Source organism: Lates calcarifer, linkage group LG18, assembly GCF_001640805.2.
Source record: "Lates calcarifer isolate ASB-BC8 linkage group LG18, TLL_Latcal_v3, whole genome shotgun sequence".
In the NCBI taxonomy this organism is placed as follows: domain Eukaryota; kingdom Metazoa; phylum Chordata; class Actinopteri; family Centropomidae; genus Lates; species Lates calcarifer.
Genome location: NC_066850.1, coordinates 16,520,132 through 16,537,800, shown reverse-complemented (window position 1 = coordinate 16,537,800; position 17,669 = coordinate 16,520,132). Strand labels below are relative to the sequence as shown.

The 17,669-nt window shown below is 39.9% G+C and overlaps 1 protein-coding gene across 1 annotated transcript; it reads left to right on the top strand.

Moving 5' to 3' along the window:
- The first annotated feature begins 207 nt into the window (after window positions 1-207).
- Window positions 208-9,181, top strand: glt8d2 (glycosyltransferase 8 domain containing 2). Its single transcript, XM_018697042.2, is given in 11 exon segments — window positions 208-531; window positions 3,662-3,705; window positions 5,352-5,444; window positions 5,702-5,903; window positions 6,026-6,143; window positions 6,263-6,347; window positions 7,240-7,352; window positions 7,638-7,804; window positions 7,974-8,086; window positions 8,631-8,698; window positions 8,700-9,181. Coding segments are annotated over 10 exon segments (1,089 nt in total). The 5' UTR covers window positions 208-531; window positions 3,662-3,686; the 3' UTR covers window positions 8,811-9,181.
- The last annotated feature ends 8,488 nt before the right edge of the window (window positions 9,182-17,669 follow it).

Here is a 17,669-nt window from a genome sequence, read left to right as displayed (position 1 = left end):
TTTTTGTGACAACGTAGATTTTGCGTAGAAACGTAGAAACGGCAACCAAACTGTTTTTAATTAGTTATTTATCATAAGAGAGGCTTGATTGTAATTTACCTTGTTCTAACATAATAAATAGGCTACCACTTTAAGCATATGTCAGCCCACTGTTATGGTTAAAATAGAGCGGCATCAGTGTAATTTTCAATCATGATCTTGATGATGATTATTTTTTTCCCCTTACATTGTGGCTAAAGTAACACACCAGGACCAGATCTGTTTTCACAGCAGAAACTAATCGCCCCATGTCACTGCTGTGATTCTGTGAAATAGGGTGGGCTAATGCAGTTTCTGGCTTAAGGTCAGCGAGGGCTCAGCGCGCTGGTGAACAAGATGAGTCACATCTGGAGGGAAGACGGAGGAAAAAAAAGGTGGGAGAGAAGAAAAGTGGGACTGTTGGTGAGGGTGAGTCTCAATCCTGAGAGATTTTACAACACAAACTATGAACGCCAGTAATGAGTGACCATCATCATCACCCTCTTTTTTCTGGTGAGTACATTTCAGACATTACAATGTGCTTTCAGTTGTGTAACATGACAGTAACATACATTCTTACCTTACCCCTGTCTCCTAAAACGCATATTTACTTAGATAATGCAGTTTTGTATGTATAGATCTACTTAGAGTTTCTTGTATTTTGTGGTTTTTAGGTGACCCTGTTGTACTGTTTAACAAGAGAACTTTTTGTTCTGCCACACTGAAAAAAATATCTATCTTTAAAAGTTAGTCTATTTACCTTTTAACTTTAAGTTGAAACTCTGCAAATGCGTGATGCATGACACAGTTTGACTTCTTTTCATCATAATTTAATATTGTTCTGGAGAAGTGCCAGGTTTTTGTTAAATACTGTAAGCCACAAGGGGAGTGATCTGCTCCTTTTACCTTGTTAACTTTTTGTCTTTCTTTCGTTCTGTGTCTAAAAATAAAACAAGTAAAGGGAATTTTAATCTTTAAAAAAGTTCCACGTATTTTTTGCAGTGTGATGACTTATGTGGTTTGGACCCCCATCCCCCACAATCACAGACACGCACGCACGCACACACAGACAGTCATGTTTCCACCACTTCACAAGACATTACACTGATTTACATTCATTTCCTGGAGAGTTACTCTAACCCCAATTGTAATCACTACTTGCCTAACCCTAACTAGTACCCTTACCCTAACCTTAGCTTTATCTCCACCTGAAACAAAGTCTTCACTCTTAATTTAATCATGTGCATTATGGAGGCTTGCTTTTTCTCCCCAGAAAGACGCACGTACGCCCTACAGTGTGAGTGTGTAAACAGATTTATATCCTCACAACATGAGTTATACAAGCACACACACACACACACACACACACACACTTTTAGGAAATTCTTTTAATGAAGGAAAAGAGTTTTCTAGCTGATAGCTGGTCACTACATAATCAAAAATGATTCATGTAGCCTTCAAGGATGTATTGAAAAGGCTATTCAAGTAAAGTAACACAAGAATATAAATCATAAGATAATGTGGAAGTTGATATTTAGTGGTGCACATCTGAAAAACACTGACAATGCGACTGTAAATGCACTCAGATTGGTCATATTACTTGTAAGATAAATACAACTTGAGTTGGCGTGGCTGTGATTACCTATTGTTCGAATGCAGGCCAGAGACAGCATGTTAGGCAGTTCTCCCTTCTGGAACGAGTGTATCTGAAGCTAATTAGTTCCAGATGTTTTGGGCTGCTCTAAACATGGACAAACAAAACTAAACTGCTGAGGTTCAGTCTGAGTCTGAAATAGGAAAGCACACAGAGAAGATGTCACACTTAATCTGACCAGGAAATTAAAATATGCAGTTTCCTGCTGAGGTTTCCCCAGTTTATACTCAACACACAACTGATGAGGTAAATGAAACCTACAGTTAGATACTGACGCTATTAAATTAATATTGATCACAATGAGGTGTCATTTTATTATGTAAGCATATTAATCAGTGCAGTTATATAAAGGTTTAAAAAGCTGGCAGGCAAATAAATTCCTTGATAAAGCCCTGGCATCAGGAAGGAAGTGGTGGAAGGTTTTGGACGAAATGCAGCTGCATGTGTTGTCCAGTGTCTCCCGGCTATGGGCCTCAGTGAGTTTACTGCAGGTCTCAGGTCACAGTGGTAGTGTGTCACAGTCACAGACATCAGTATAAGAAAGTATGTGTCACAAAATGTATTTCTAGTCCAACTGCCTTCTTTCGGTGTTTAGTTTCAGTGTTGGGCATCCCAGCTAACCCCCTCCCACTATACACTCACTGTATTAGCAACAACTGTACACCTGCTTATTCATGTAATTATCCAATTAGCTAATCGTGTAGCAGCAGTGCAGTGTATAAAATCATCCAGATACAGATCAGGAGTTTCAGTTAATGTTCACATCAAACATCAGAATGGGGAAAATCTGATCTCAGTGACTTGGTGTGACTGCTGATTCGAGTGTTTCTGAAGCTGTGGATCTCCTGAGATTGTCATGCACAGTTGTCTCTAGAGGTGACTCAGAATGAGGCAAAAATTGAGAAAACCCTTGTCAGCAGCAGTTTTGTAGTCTCTGATAACCACTCTTGACAACTGTGGTGAGAAGATAAGCATCTCAGAATGCACTGCATGCCGAACCCTGATGTAGACAGGCTACAACAGTAGAGGACCACATTGGGTTCCACTCATGTCAGCCAAGAATGGAAAAATGAGGCTGCAGGCTCACCAAAACTGGACGGCTGAGGGCTGGAAAACATTTCTGCTGAGGCTCGCAGATGCTCGGGTCAGAATTTGGCATCAACAGCGTGAATCCATTTAACCAAACTGCCTTGAATCAACAGTCCAGGCTGGTAATGGTGGTATTGTGGTGTGGGGAATGTTTTTTTGCCAGTCTGTGTTTACGAATTGCTAAACTGTTCTCACGGTTTATCAATCCGTTCCCACGCATCCCCACTTACATATTTTTATCTATCTGCTCCATACAAAATCCAACCCTGTAACCATTTAATGTTTTAATGGAATGTTCAGAGAGTTAAAGGACAAAGCTGGTTTATATTTCTCCTGTCAGCAAATCCCATAAAAAGACCAAACCAACAATGTGTCAGCCTGTTTCTAAATACTGTCTGATTCCTACTCTGTCTCTCTCTAAAATAGGTGGGCACTATAGTTGCTCAAACGAGAAGAAACAGTGCATTTGCTGGGGAATATTTTCAGCAATTAATACACATTTGGTGTATTTCCAGGAGAAGGACTTAACATAAATAAAACTTCCACACATCCTATAAAGTAAACTGTAAGGATTGTATTAAAAGAATGTAGAATAAGGCAGATCATCAATCATGTGATCCTTTGAAAGCTGCTCTTAAAGTTACTTTTACAATTAGCTGTATGTAGGAGGACACCACTTGGAAGTTTGATACATATGAGATCAGTCATCTGTGTAAATATAAAAATGTTTTAAGACACTTTCAGTCCTGTTGGCAGATTAATACTCCACTGAGGGAACAGGCAAATCCTTCAGCGCACCATACACCATTACTGAGGCCAAGAAATCCCTCATCTTTTGTTTCTCCAAAAGCTGAGTGACCTAATAGCTCTTTATTTCTCCTCCTTTGTGTGTGCTTGCAGATGTCACTGGAAACAAATGTAAAATATGGCTCTCCTGAGAAAAAGTAAGTGGAAATCATGTAATAATAATATGACTGATTTATGGTCTCATATCACATGAGACAAAAAAGAAGTGTTCATGTCTGTCTCCTGCAGAAACACTAACAGGTTATAGTGTGAGATTTGCTTTGTGTTCAAAGTGAGGTTTTGGTTGGTGCAGCCATTGCCAGTAAAGAACCCCCTAATTTCTCTTGAGGGATGGTAACAGGAAAGCATCCAGCTTGTATGCATGTGCACCAAATGTGTATGTGTGTGCTGGGGGAGGGTATGATGAGGTAACCAGATGACAGGGTGTAAGGAGTTAAATTTCATGATTCCATCCAGTGTGTGAACAGCAGTTTGGACTGAATGCAACGTACTTGCAGGGGTTTGCTTGCTAAATTAAACTTTACAATAAAGATGCACATTTTAAATGTGTGATAAGATATTAATGTTTTAATTCATCTCCAAAACCCAAACATTTATAAGGCAGAAAGTTTAAACAAATTCTGAACAACTTCAAAATGATCTTCTTCAGTATAGTAGTAAAGCTGCTGTGCAGGTAGCATATTATCCAGAATTAGCTATGGCACCCGGATGAGCAGCCAAAAAATTATACAAGTTGTGTGTAAGTGGTTTCAGATGGGTATTTGATTCTCCTATCTATCTAGTCTGCCTGGCAGCTGGTGGAAACAGTCCATACTCAGAGCAGCTGTGTGTTACTGCTAAACATCAGCCCGGTGAACACAGCTTTTTATGTTTAGTGCTAAAATAATTAAAGAGGCAGTCAGCAGAAATGTAATCAGCAACAGTTTTGACAGTGACATAATTGTTTCGAGGAAAAGTTTCACACTAATTGCTGTGAGTTTGAGAAGGCTGACAGTCTCATGTCTGTTTGCTAAGTATGGAGCAAAAAGCAGCAGACAGTTAGCCTAGCTTTGCACAGAGACTTGAGGATGGGGGGGGGGAGCATATATCCACCAACATGTCTAAAGCTCACTAATTAACATCACGTTATATTTAATTTGTTTAATCTGTACTCAAACATAAAAATAAATTGAAATACAGTGAGTTCATTAGGATTAGAGGTGCCAGTAGATGTATGTTTGGACAGAGCCAAGCTAGCTGTTCCCTCTGTTTTAATTCTTAATGCTACGCTAAGCTAATTACCTCATCCTCCACCTCCGTACACAAAGACTGAGCTCTCTTCTCAGGAAGAAAGCAAGAAAACATGAAAGTCTCTGGTTTTAGCTTCATTAAATGTGAGCTGCCTTTTTCTGATAGATATCACTGTAAAAATTAATATCATTGGTGTTAAAACCCCAGCTGGCTAGGGGAAGGGGAACATAAATACCAGGGGTCAACGGTTTTGTAGCAAGAACGCTGGGCCAATCCGGAGCAGAGGGGCGGGCCAACAAAGGATCCCACCAATCCTGGGCAAGCGCTCACACAGCACTATTTGCATAAAATGAATTAAAACCAGTTAGCCACAAAGAGAGAGATAACTGGAATTAAAAAGGGCTGATGGCTGAACAAACCAAGCCATATGAAATGTCAGATTTGATAATGAAAATTGTCACTCTATGCTGTCCCTCTTATGCTAAATTTTGAGGAGAGATTATATGAAAACTGATCCCTGAGGGACTGACTCCTGCATCTCCCTGTGTTTCAGTTAACAATGTCCTCCTGGTGTTGCTGTTGCTGATGTTTTATCTACTACTGCACAACATACTGCTCAAAGCCTCGACTAGGCCTAAACTCTCAGGTATATCCACACAGGTTTTATTCATATGTTTTATTTTTAATATAGCATTTTGTTACCACCATCAAATTGAATGTTAATTACCATGCAGTTGTTGAAAGTTGTAACAGCTACTTTTAAAATAAAGCAGAAAGTGATGTGTAATACTTTGAAGGCACACATTGGCAACTTTGTGCACCAAAAAAAAAAAAAAAAAAAAGCATCTAAAAATGATAGAAAACTATTTCACCTTGTAACATTCCCTCCCTGGTTCCTCTCAGATCACTGGAAGACCCTCAGAAATGCAGCTCCAGTTCCTGACATGAGAGTGTCAGAGGAAGATAATGTCATCCCTGTCATCATCTGTGCATCAGAGGAGCGTATGGGTGGAACCATGGCTGCTATCAACAGTGTCTACAGCAACACAGACGCCAGTGTTTTCTTCTACATCGTTACTTTTCGTGATGCTGTGAAACTGACGAGGTTTGTCACTTGTTTCTGACATCTGTAATTCCAAATATAGAAGAGACTCAACATCCCAGTATTGTTGCTTATCATGGTGAGCCTCGTGTTTATTTACCCGTACTGTCTTTGCCTCTTTGCAGGCAGTACATTGAGAGGACAGAACTGAAAGGCATCAAGTACAAGATTCTGGAATTTAACCCCATGGTTCTACGAGGAAAAGTCAAGCCAGATTCCTCTCGACCTGATCTGTTACATCCAGTGAGTTCTGGGTTTGCTTTTGTTCATGCAGCAGTACAAGCATTATACGTCCCAGGTGAATCTCTGAAAGCAGAGTTACAGTTTGAAGTAGGTGAAATAACTTTGATTCTGTTTTGCAGCTCAACTTTGTGCGTTTCTACTTACCTCTGCTTGACATCAACCACAAGAGGGTGATATACTTGGATGATGATGTCATTGTGCAGGGTATGTATGTGTGATCATGGCTGAAAGTAATCCAGTAGAGTTAATGATCCCCTCCAGGCATGTTTTAAGACATATAAAAAATACTGTGTTTGAAATGATAACAGGTGTCTGTGCCACAAAAATGTTTCCCTATGAATATGCAAATATTGTAAACAAATATTAATTTATATATTCATTTTAGAAGTTTAACTACAGAGGTAAGGAATCACAATGTTTCTTACTTCACTGAAAAATCCATTCTCAGTGTGTGCACACTGGTTGCTTCAAGGTTGCGGATCACAGTTATATGTCAGGCATGTTAAAACCCAAAAATATTTCATCTTATACATCCTTTAAATTGGATGAAGTTGGACTTTCAACTTTAAACTTCTTATGTTGTGCTTTCATCACTTAACGTATCGCCCAATAGATATTACCTATGATTATGTTATAAAGACCTCTGCTTAGCTTTTCTTGGCCTAGTTTTTTGTTTTATTTGTTTGTCTGTTATATTGCTGTGTATCTCTAAACTGTTTTCAGTGAAAGTTTTTTTAAAAGCAGATTTAAGAATGTTGCAAATGGTATAAAAATGTTGCAAGAAGTTGAATTTTTTTTACTGTTGTCTAATGCTCTAAATTTCATATTTCATATCTGAATGACCAAAATTGATTGTCTGTACCTATGCATAATAACTGCAGATCCAGATTCAGTTTAAAATGAGAAAGAAAGAACTTCCACATCCATAAACATTAATTAATTACAGCAAAATCACAATGTTCAGTGACAAATGCCTCTTTTCAAACTACTACTGAGTACTGTTTGGTTTGCCATCACTTTCATATTATAACAGTGTTGTGAGAGATAGAGTGTATGTGTAAGACTTTCCCACCTAAAGGTTTTTCGTGCGTTCAAGGAGACATCAAGGATCTGTTTCACATCAAACTGAAGCCGGGACATGCCGCTGCTTTCGCCACTGACTGCGACCTGCCCTCCACACATGAGATGGTGCGCAGCATCGGCATGCAGGTGGATTTTTATTTCTTCTTTAATATCACTGCTTTGTATATTAAACTGCCAGTTTTTCAAAAGTCAATGCAACAGGCATTTTGAAAATCAAAACATGGAGGAAACACCATGAATGTGAATTGGTTTTCTTGTTGCATTTGGATAGTAACAGGCAGACTGGGATTCTGGGAAATTTGAGTTTCCTTAGAGCCTGTCTCAGTCGACCCCTGACAGTTACCCTTTCTAAAGACTCAGCTTCTGCAACTGAAATACAGTGTCTCTCTCTCCTCTGAGCTCGTCCCCTAGACAACCTACATGGGCTTCCTGGACTACAGGAAACAGGAAATAAAAGACCTGGGTATTAACCCCAGAGACTGCTCTTTCAACCCTGGAGTGTTTGTGGCTGATATCAGCGAGTGGAAGAAACAAAAGATCACCAAACAGCTGGAGAAATGGATGGAAGAGAATTTCAGGTAAGACCTGCTGTGAAGAATTACTCCTTAATGGAATGGAATTTCACTCCTGTTCAACTTGACAAAATATAATCCATGTCCTGCACTCTGGACTGCATGTCATGTATCCAGTAGCGAAGCAGCAGAAGCATCTGTCTGATCAGGAAACCCTCCTCTTTCTCTCCACCAGGCTGAACATATACAGCAGTGCCATGGCAGGAGGTGTGGCGACCCCTCCCATGCTAATAGTTTTTCATGACAAATACACAACACTGGACCCACTGTGGCACGTCAGACACCTCGGTAAGATCCTCAGTCCTTCTCATACACAGAAGATTGTCAGTGTTAGTTCCTAAATGGTATGTGAGATGAAAACGAGGTGGCAGAAAACTTTACATGAAATTTCCTCTTGTGGGCTGTTGTGAAACAACTGTTAGCTTTGCACATGTAGCTTACATAATGGGTCATTCCATAGCACTTCACCCAGGACCTTCCATGGATTTTCATGGAAATTAATGGGACCTTGCATAATCCTATAGCTCTACTCCAAATACTTTTTTTGTATTTTGTACTGAACTGAATGTACTGTGCCAGCTTGGACTAGCAAAAGACTGAATGAACTGAAAACAGTCAGAATCATTACTGTACACTGAATACTGATGTGTTATATATCTACATCTATACATATAGTAGACAAGATGAACAAAAATAATAAATAATAGCACAAAGGAGAAGCAGCTAATTTACAGTAATAATGGCAGGATCTGCTACATATAGACATAGGAAAACCTAGAATATTGTTGCACTGCCATCAGGTCAGTTTTACAAAGCATTCCTGTGTGTCCAGGCTGGAGTCCAGATGCCCGCTACTCAGAGAGCTTCCTACAGGAGGCACATCTGCTGCACTGGAACGGCCCCTTTCAAACCATGGAATTATCCTGCTGTTCACTTGGATCTGTGGGAGAAGTGGTTCATCCCAGACCCCTCCGGAAAATTCTCCTTGGTACGACCTGATAGTGACAGCTGAGGTCTGTGGAACATATCTGAGCCACAGGGGGACATGAAGCATATGAAGTCCAGGACTTACTTGGACAATGGGGAAGGTGTAATAAGAAACATACAGTGAAAGTCATGCTGAGGAATGTTCTTGAAATTGAAATTGTATCAGACACAAGTGTTGATGAAGTTGGTGCTCTATGTAAATGTAAATGCAAAAAATGTGACTAATCTGTTGTCTAAAGCATTCTGTATTTTGGCTACAGATATTCAAATATAAATTGTAGGAATGTGTTCAAAGTGAACCTGAGAATGGTGAGATTACTGTCTTTGTAAAATGTGGTAAGCTAGAGAAAATGTTTCCTTGCTAACTTGAAATAAATTTTAAGAACTCCAACTTTTCATATGCAGTCAACTTTCGTGCATTTATACCCTAAATAGGGAATGGGAATTTTGAAGGAAGCGGAACATCCTGTTTCTTTGAAGGAGTTAATACTGATACATCACTGACCAACTATAAGCTCCTGGATATTGCTGGGCCAGGGATTAAAATCTATATTACAGTTAGTAAGCTGGCATATTTCATTTTAAAGTCAAAGCTAAAACCTGCATTAATTAATATTTACAATAATTACAACTGATGGGTCTCTCAGTGGAACTGTTGTGCACCTGCAAAACAGCTGGAAATACTGGCAGCTGTTTAGACAGGCAGTCTGTGTCAGCATCACCTCTGTACATGTCTGCTACATTTTGGGGGGAGGCCGGGAGCTGTTTATTGTTGTGAGGAATATGTGCTTTGTGCTCATCAGCAGATGCACAGATCAGTTGGTTAGACCTGCGAGTCAGCTCAGAGGTGAGCAGCTCGACCACTGGTCCCTGTAGCATTCCTCTGGATTTTCCCATTTAAGTGGTATGTCCTCATCACCGTACGGTGCTCTGGCTTGGAGACAGAGCGGTGCCGGATCAAGTCGTTAATGACTTTTCTTTGGCTATGTTCAAAGATGCAGTGGAATGCCTCAGTGGATCTCACTGCTGGCTGGACTGTGTCTGGTGAGACATCTGTGGACCGGAGAATCCACCTCTTCCACAGTTTGAGCAACACTTTGAATCCAAGGAAAACACTGAATTGAATCATCAATGCCTTTTTTTTTCTTTTACTTGTTTCCTCTCTGAGCAGCAGCCTCTGTTCTCCATCTGTGCAGACATGCTCACTAATCCAGTGTGGACACAAGTCCTTCAAGAAAAAAGCCCTTTGTTAATTTCATATTTGTAGACTGGAAGGCTCTTCAAATGCATGACAGAATCTCTAAAGATTACGCTTGTCCTCCAGGAGTTACTACAATGTTGGTCCTGCTCCACTGGGAGGCGCCAGAGACCCTTAGTGGAGCCAGTTCAGGTTCACGAGTTGCAGGATCAGTTTACTTCCCAAAAAAAATTTTTTTTTCCCCCAATTTGCATCCAATGACTTCATAATTTCTAAATTTATTTTGTATTATAGCTTCTGTAATTTTGTGTGTTTGCTTCTTTTTTTATTATAATAATTTAGTTCTTGTCCATATTTGATTGTGTATCTCCAATTTTCGAGGGATGGGAATGTGTGTTCATGATTTTGTTAACGATTTCAAAATTTGTTGGTGGATCTATACATTTTACTGGTTTTTCATTTGGGACTTATGAGCATGTAATACTAGAATAAGATGCTCTACTGAATTTTTGACCACACATTTCCACAGGAGTCTATGTAAATCAACTTGACTAACTACTATTGGACTTGTTTGATTTAACTGACATTACAACATTTTTAGTTGCTTTTCTTTTTTTTATGAAATCATTGAATTGATCTAAATCATTAAATACAATCTGGAGGTTTATTAGCTCAGTGTCTCATCCATCATCAATGGAGAAAATCCAGGAATTTTCTATTGCTGATTTGTATTTTATAGTGAGAGAGAGAAATTATTGCTAGTGTATGGATACTGCTACTACTACTACTACTACTTATAATAATAATAATAATAATAATAATAATAATAATAAAAGGGAAATACCTTTCAAACTCAAACAAGCTCTACAGTCAGCCTCTTACCTTCTGTCAGTTCAAGAAATTCTTTCTCTCTGACGTCAAAGATTATGGTCTTAAATCTCAGCCTAGGATTTATTTCAGTGTTTTGCTTTCTCACTTGAGAAGACAACAACTCATGTCCATAAATAGAATTCCTAATCAAAGATGCTAAATTGCATGGACATGTGCACAGAGCTATAAATTATATATATTACTAAGGGAGTTGATGTCCTCTCCTACTGTGTTTATCACTTTCAAGAATGATGTTATTCTAGTACTGCGTCATAGTCAAACTGTTTTGAACATCCATCCAGCAGCCTAGGGTTAAGGTTGCAGGTACATAGCTGTGTGTGTGTGTGTGTGTCTGTGTGTGGGTGTGTGTGCATTACTCCCCCTTACCCTTCATGAAATCTGTTGAAATTTCTAGACGTTGCCAGCTGGCACTGGCCTACATCAGAGGTGGAGGTGTGTGCCGTTTCACGTCATCAGGGTTCAAGTTCAAGTTGTTGTGGAGTTGTTGGACCCTCACACACCGCTTTCTTTGGCAGGACGCCAGATCCATAGCAGTTACATAGCATCCCAAAGGAAACTGACAGAGCACCGAGTTAAACATAATTGTTTAAAGATTGTAAACCTATCAGCTACAACACTACTGCCAGTTACTGGTTTTAATATATATAGAGTGTACATATCTCTATATGAGCGGCACGGTGGTGCAGTGGTTAGCACTGTCACCTCACGGTTTCAGATTCGAACCTCGGTATGCTTGGTGCTTTTCTGTGTGGAGTTTGCATGTTCTCCCTGTGCCTGTGTGTCAGTCCAGAGACATTCAGGTGTAGTTACTTAGTGACTCTGAATTGCCTGTAGGTGTGAATGTGAGTGTGAATGGTTGTTTCTCTCTGTATGTCAGCCCTGTGGTGGACTGGCGATCTCGCCCAGCATCAGCTGGGATTGGCTCCAGCTCCACCCTTAACGATAAATGGATAAGCACACTGTGGCTATCAAATGAGGCACAATTGGCTCTAAAGCAATAGCTGAACATATATGGGAAGCTGCTTATTTGTTTTCTTGCCAAGAGTTAAATGAGAAGATCCATACCACTTTCATGTAATAAGAATACATGAGGCTACAAACATATATTTTATTTAACTTTTGTAGAGAATCTTTGAAGTTTAATGAAAATCATTGGTCAATATGCCATGTTGGAGGTTCCTGGTCAGAGAGGAGGCAACATGACTCTGAGCTGCAGTCAGTTATCAAGGGGTCCTTCACCGCCAAGCCATTACTGGTCCATATAACACCACACATCTGCTTGAATTCTTAGGTCAACTTTAACATCAACTTCATCAGAATTTGGAGCCATGGACACCAGAGCACAGTTTCATCTGGGATAAGGTTAGTTTCCACTGGGTGGCTCTGGTTTGCATCTGGCACAGTGACCGACCTCAAATTCACAATTCTCTTTTCTAACCAGCATTTTCCCCATCCCTAAATGCAATAGAGGATTTTTTAAGTCAGTGTGGAAGTGGGGGGGGGAACCTCCTGATTTCCATGGAGGAGGGCTGTGCGGATGTGTCCCCGAAGCCATCCAAGACTGGATTAGACATATCACAGTATATTTCCTGTGTTGCCTGTCCTCCTTTATAATTCTGATAAAGTTTTGTTTACTTACAATATGGAATTACTAATTATTAACAATTATTAATTACTAATTAGTTTTATCTAATTATAAATCACATGTACAATGTTTTTGTAAGTTTTCCTATTTTACTCTTCTTGCAGTAAATGGTCAGTGTGATGGCGCAAAGGTGTTATATAGGGTTCTTCCTCCACAGGTAATCTCTATGTCTGTTCAGTGGTGGTGTGAAGTTTTTTTTTTTTTTTTTTTTTTTTTTTTAATGGTGAATGGTTTCGGAAAACGTGTCTCGGCAATCAGGAAAAACGGTAACATTGCATTTGTATTTTACACTTCACCATAGAGACTAGCAGATAATCCAGTCATCCAGGTCTTAAGTACGTAACTAGTGTGAAAGAAAGGTTGTGGCCTGTGAGGAGAGTATGTGTAAGACTGCACGTATGCTGATCAGAGCTGGCAGACAGGCCAGGAGGAGCAGGGGCTGTGCAAGCGTCTCTGTGTCTGTGTGTGTGTGTGTGTGTGTGTGTGTGTGTGTGTAAAAGAGGATCTGTGTCTGGGTGATACACTAGTTGTGCATTGGAGATTATAGATAAAAGTGTCACATTCAAGTTTGTGTGTGACTCAGTCTGCATGTGTGTGTTCATAAGTGGGTGTGGATATGGATGTGTGTGTGTGTGGAGTCACGTTTATCTTTGCCTCATGGAGACTGCAGACTGTGTGACATCACCACCACCTTCTAACAGGTTTTCCACACAGTAGTTTTCTCTGCTCAGCCAAAATGTCCACTCAGCAAATCCTATCAAAAAAACCAGTGTGTGTACGCTAATGACAGGTATTTGTACTATTTTAGTTTTTTATTTTTTCATTTATGTGTGTATCCAAAGCTTGACATATCATTGTTGTCCAACAATCATTAAGATTAATAAGCCACATCATTAAACATCCATGACTCTTTTAGGAGTTATATTTGTACCCACAAGGAACTAGTCATGGAATATTATTTTTCCTACCTCGGCAAAAACTTTTTTTTATGAATGAGTAGCTCCTCATACATACATATGCCGATCAGCCACAACATTAAAACCACTTGCATAATATAGTGTAGATCCCCCTTGTGTCACTAAAACAGCTCTGACCCATCAGGGCATGGAAACAGGACCTCTGAGGGTGTCCTGTGGAGTCTGGCACTGGGATATTGGCAGTGGATCCTTTTGGTCCTGTGGGTTGCAGGGTGGGGCCTCCAGCATCTGGCTTGTTCTGATGCATCCCACAGATGTTCAATCAGATTTGGATCTGGGGGATTTGGAGGCCAGGTCAACACCTTGGGCTCTTTGTCGTGTTCCCTGAGCCATTCCTGAGCAGTTTCTGTGGTGTGGTGGGAGCGCTGTCCTGCTGGGAGAGGCCCCTGCTGTCAGGGAGTGTGTTTGCCATGGAGGGGTGTGCCTGGTCTACAACACTGTTAAATTGGGTGGCATGTAAAAGTAACATCCAGATGAATGTGAGGCCCCAAGTTTTCCCAGCAAAACTTTGTATTGTAAAGAGATGATTAACATTATTCACTTCACCTGTCAGTGGTTTTGCGATCGGTGTATATGTACGTATGTATGTATATTATGTAATCCTCACTGTGCTGAGACATAAAAGACTGGAATGCTAAGGTAGGTAATGACTAATAATTTACATAGTTTGTTTATCAGTGGCTCATTTTTTGAAAGATTTATGATCTTCAGTAGGAACAAGTGAAGTTCCACAGACAGGGTACGGAAGTCAGTGGGTATTAATAGATGAACTAACACTGTGCTGATTTTGATCTTTTCATGGAATTAGCTGACAGTAGGAAAAATCTAGAATAAAGTCAGCCTCATCCTTAAACACTGACTGTTTCCACACCTAGACGTGATATGAAAAGGAGATCACCATCAAACAGCTCCATAGAAAAAGCTGATGTTCTGTCGTATACTCCGTAGCCTTCCCCTCTACAGTATACATTTTCTTATGGCTTCTCTGTCATGTGTTATGTAATAAGGCTATTTTTGCAGCCTGTAATACACGACCTTAGTCTGCTGTGAACCCGCTGACCCTGAAGACTTATTAACCTACAGAATGTCTAAATATACACCATACTATTATCAGTTAATCACTGTCCGGCTGCAGCAATGTGGGGTAGGCGGTTAACTGTCAGAACATGCAGAGTATGTTTGACAGGACATGTGATTGCAGTGTCATGTCTAGTTTTCCCTAAGGAAGGTTGAGCTGTCTCAGATGTTCTAGGTGGGAATTTGTGACTTGTATTCCATGTTTTGTTTTTTTTCCCCACCCGCACATCCACGTTCTAAACAGTGATCACAGGAGGTAAATTATGTTTATGCTTACATCTACCTCCCTGTGCCGGTGTATTATGACGACCACAGTCTGTTCTCTGTCTGCATATATTCAAAGCATATTACAAATGACAAGAAGAATCCTTGTGTGTTCTCCTCTGTGTGTATTTCTGCTGTATGGAGTCTACGTACTTCAGTGGTTTTGATATTTGAACGACGTCCTCTGTAGGTGTGTGAGGATTTGCATGGATCAGTGTAATTGTACTGTGGATTACCAAGGACACTAACCTCTTTCTCTTTCCAAATATCTGCCCTACCTCCTCTTGCTAGCTACAGTAACGCATTCTTGCTCAAATCAGTGACTCACTGCCATATTCCTGTCTCAGCAAAAACAAACTGACAACAGACAAGTAGAGAATGACATTCCTGAGAGCAGAGTCAGAATTTTGCTAAAGGACAAAAAAGCTATTGATAGTTGATAAAATGAAATTGCATCAAGTGCCCATTTTGCTGCTTTACATGATCATGTACTGTTTCACTGGACCACTCAAGCAAATTACAAATTGACAAATGATATATGAAAACTCTGAATGATGGACTTATTGGAGAGAAAGAAAAAAATAGTACTATTCTCTTTTGTGGACAGTGGGGAAAAAAGTATACTATGTGTTGTATATAATGATATTACAAAGAGCAGATCTTAAAAGAATACATTTAGAGAAATATTCATGTTTTTGCTGAGAGTTAGAGGTGAAGCTAGAGGCTGTAGGTGATTAGCATAGCTTAGCATAAAGACTGGAAATCGGGGAAACAGTTGCCTGGATCACTGCAAAGTTAGTTGCACAGGTGTATGATGAACTTTACCAATTAACATGTTTTATCTTGTCTGTTCAGCTCACGTGAATAAATGTTAAACTACTCCTTTAAACAGCACAAACAAAGCAACATTTAGCCATTATTTCATGTCACAGTTGTAATCACTGAATGAAAAACCTTCTGTTCTTACTCTGCTTAAACAACATTTAAAGAAAACTTTGTACAGTTCTTGGGCTCTAGGCTTGATCAAAAATCATTGGCTACTGTGGGATGAGTGGATCCACCTTTGTTGGTAATGTACATTGCCACACAGCGGTTGACATGTGATTGGCTGACCTTCTCACAGGGAGTGAAGAAAATAAATTCAGCATTTCAGCAGAGCAAAATATTGCTCAGTATTGATTCATTCAATTAGGCAATATATTTTTCTATGACATGCAAATGAACTCCTCTCAAACTCCTTAACATACTGTGTGCGCCTCCGTGATGCAGGGGTTTAGCAGAGATCAAGATCTCCAACCTGGGAGAAAAAAAAATTGCTAGATTCCATTATATGTAAGTGAGTATGTTTTTGTAATTCTGTGTCCTCTGGTTGAATCCCATGGTGAAAAAAAAAAAAAAAAATGCTATCGCCAGTGTAATGTTTGGGTTTCTGGACTTGTTTTGTGTGGATTGCTTCCCACACTGCTACAATGGAGGTTGATTGCAGAAATTTTCAGCTATCCAAAGCGTAAATGTAAACACTGCCTACCACTTAGAATCAAACAGCAAGGGCTTTGGTTTGACTTGGCCCCACTGCACAATCCAGAACCCAGTAACGTAAGCAGAGAGAAGCAATGGCTGGCACCCTGATCTAAATGCTCATCGTAATGATAGCTGAAAGTATCTGAGGGTGGAAACGTTTATTGCATTGGAAGTCTAATGCTGGGAGCTACAGTAGAAACACTGCTTGGTAACTACAGTAAGTCAAGGTTCAGTCACACTAACACCCTGTGTGATTAAAGTGACACTGAGTCAGAGCCCCAGTCGCTCACTCAGTGTAAATTATGACCTTATAAATTACAAACTAGAAGCTGAGACGAAGCAGTAGCAAACCATAGGCCTTGAAACCAATCTTTAGTTATCTTAGTGTGACAGCCCAAACCGCTGTCAGCTGACAGATAGCCACTGTGCATAGTGTTCTGTTTATCTCTAATCAGTGAGTCAGTGATGTTTGGTACAGACAGTGTATCAAACCGTAGCTAACTGACAAGCTACAGTCTTGTCCCTTTGGATACTCCAACTACAGTCAAAACAGCTTCCACCTAGCTGAACATTCAACCTCTTATCCAGGCTGGGCTGCTGATATAGATATTGTAGAAGTCACATATTGTGCTGTATGCAATGTTGAATCCACACCACCACACAATTTACCAGTTAACAGTAACACCTTAAGTTCTCTTTTCAGTTTTTTTCAGGGTTTTTTTTTTTTTTTGAGACATTAAGAGCAGACTCTATTAATTTCACACAGGAGGGTCACTCGGTTGGTACTATCATGATGAGTAACATCATGATTAGTACCAACGAGTTGTGAAATCCCCAACCCCTGGTTAATTTCACCTAATTATCTTAAAAGCTGAGACCATTTAAAGGAACCCTGTGGAGTTTTTGACCACTAGTAGCACCATGGAGCAATGTTTGTGCATGTGTTACATTTATGCATTGTTTATAAGGAAGGAGATGTGTGTTTGTTAGACCTCAAGGATACAGGCTACTTGATACTTGGTGATTTTGGCGAGAAGCATAATGCCATTCCTTTTGTTTGTTTACAAGAAAATCCAGCGCACCTATTTCCAACAGTGAGGGTTTTATGATTTTATGGATCAAAAACCGTGGAGTGGTTCTCCAATGAATGCAGTCATGCATTTTACTGCGCTAACTTAGTACAGCAGAATGTTCTACCATGATCTCCTGTCTGTAAATGCTGTTGGTATTTTTCCATTTGGCAAAATGAACCAGATCTGGCCTCCTGTGAGTTTCACTGCAGTAAGTCATCTATCTCCAGTCACTTGACCT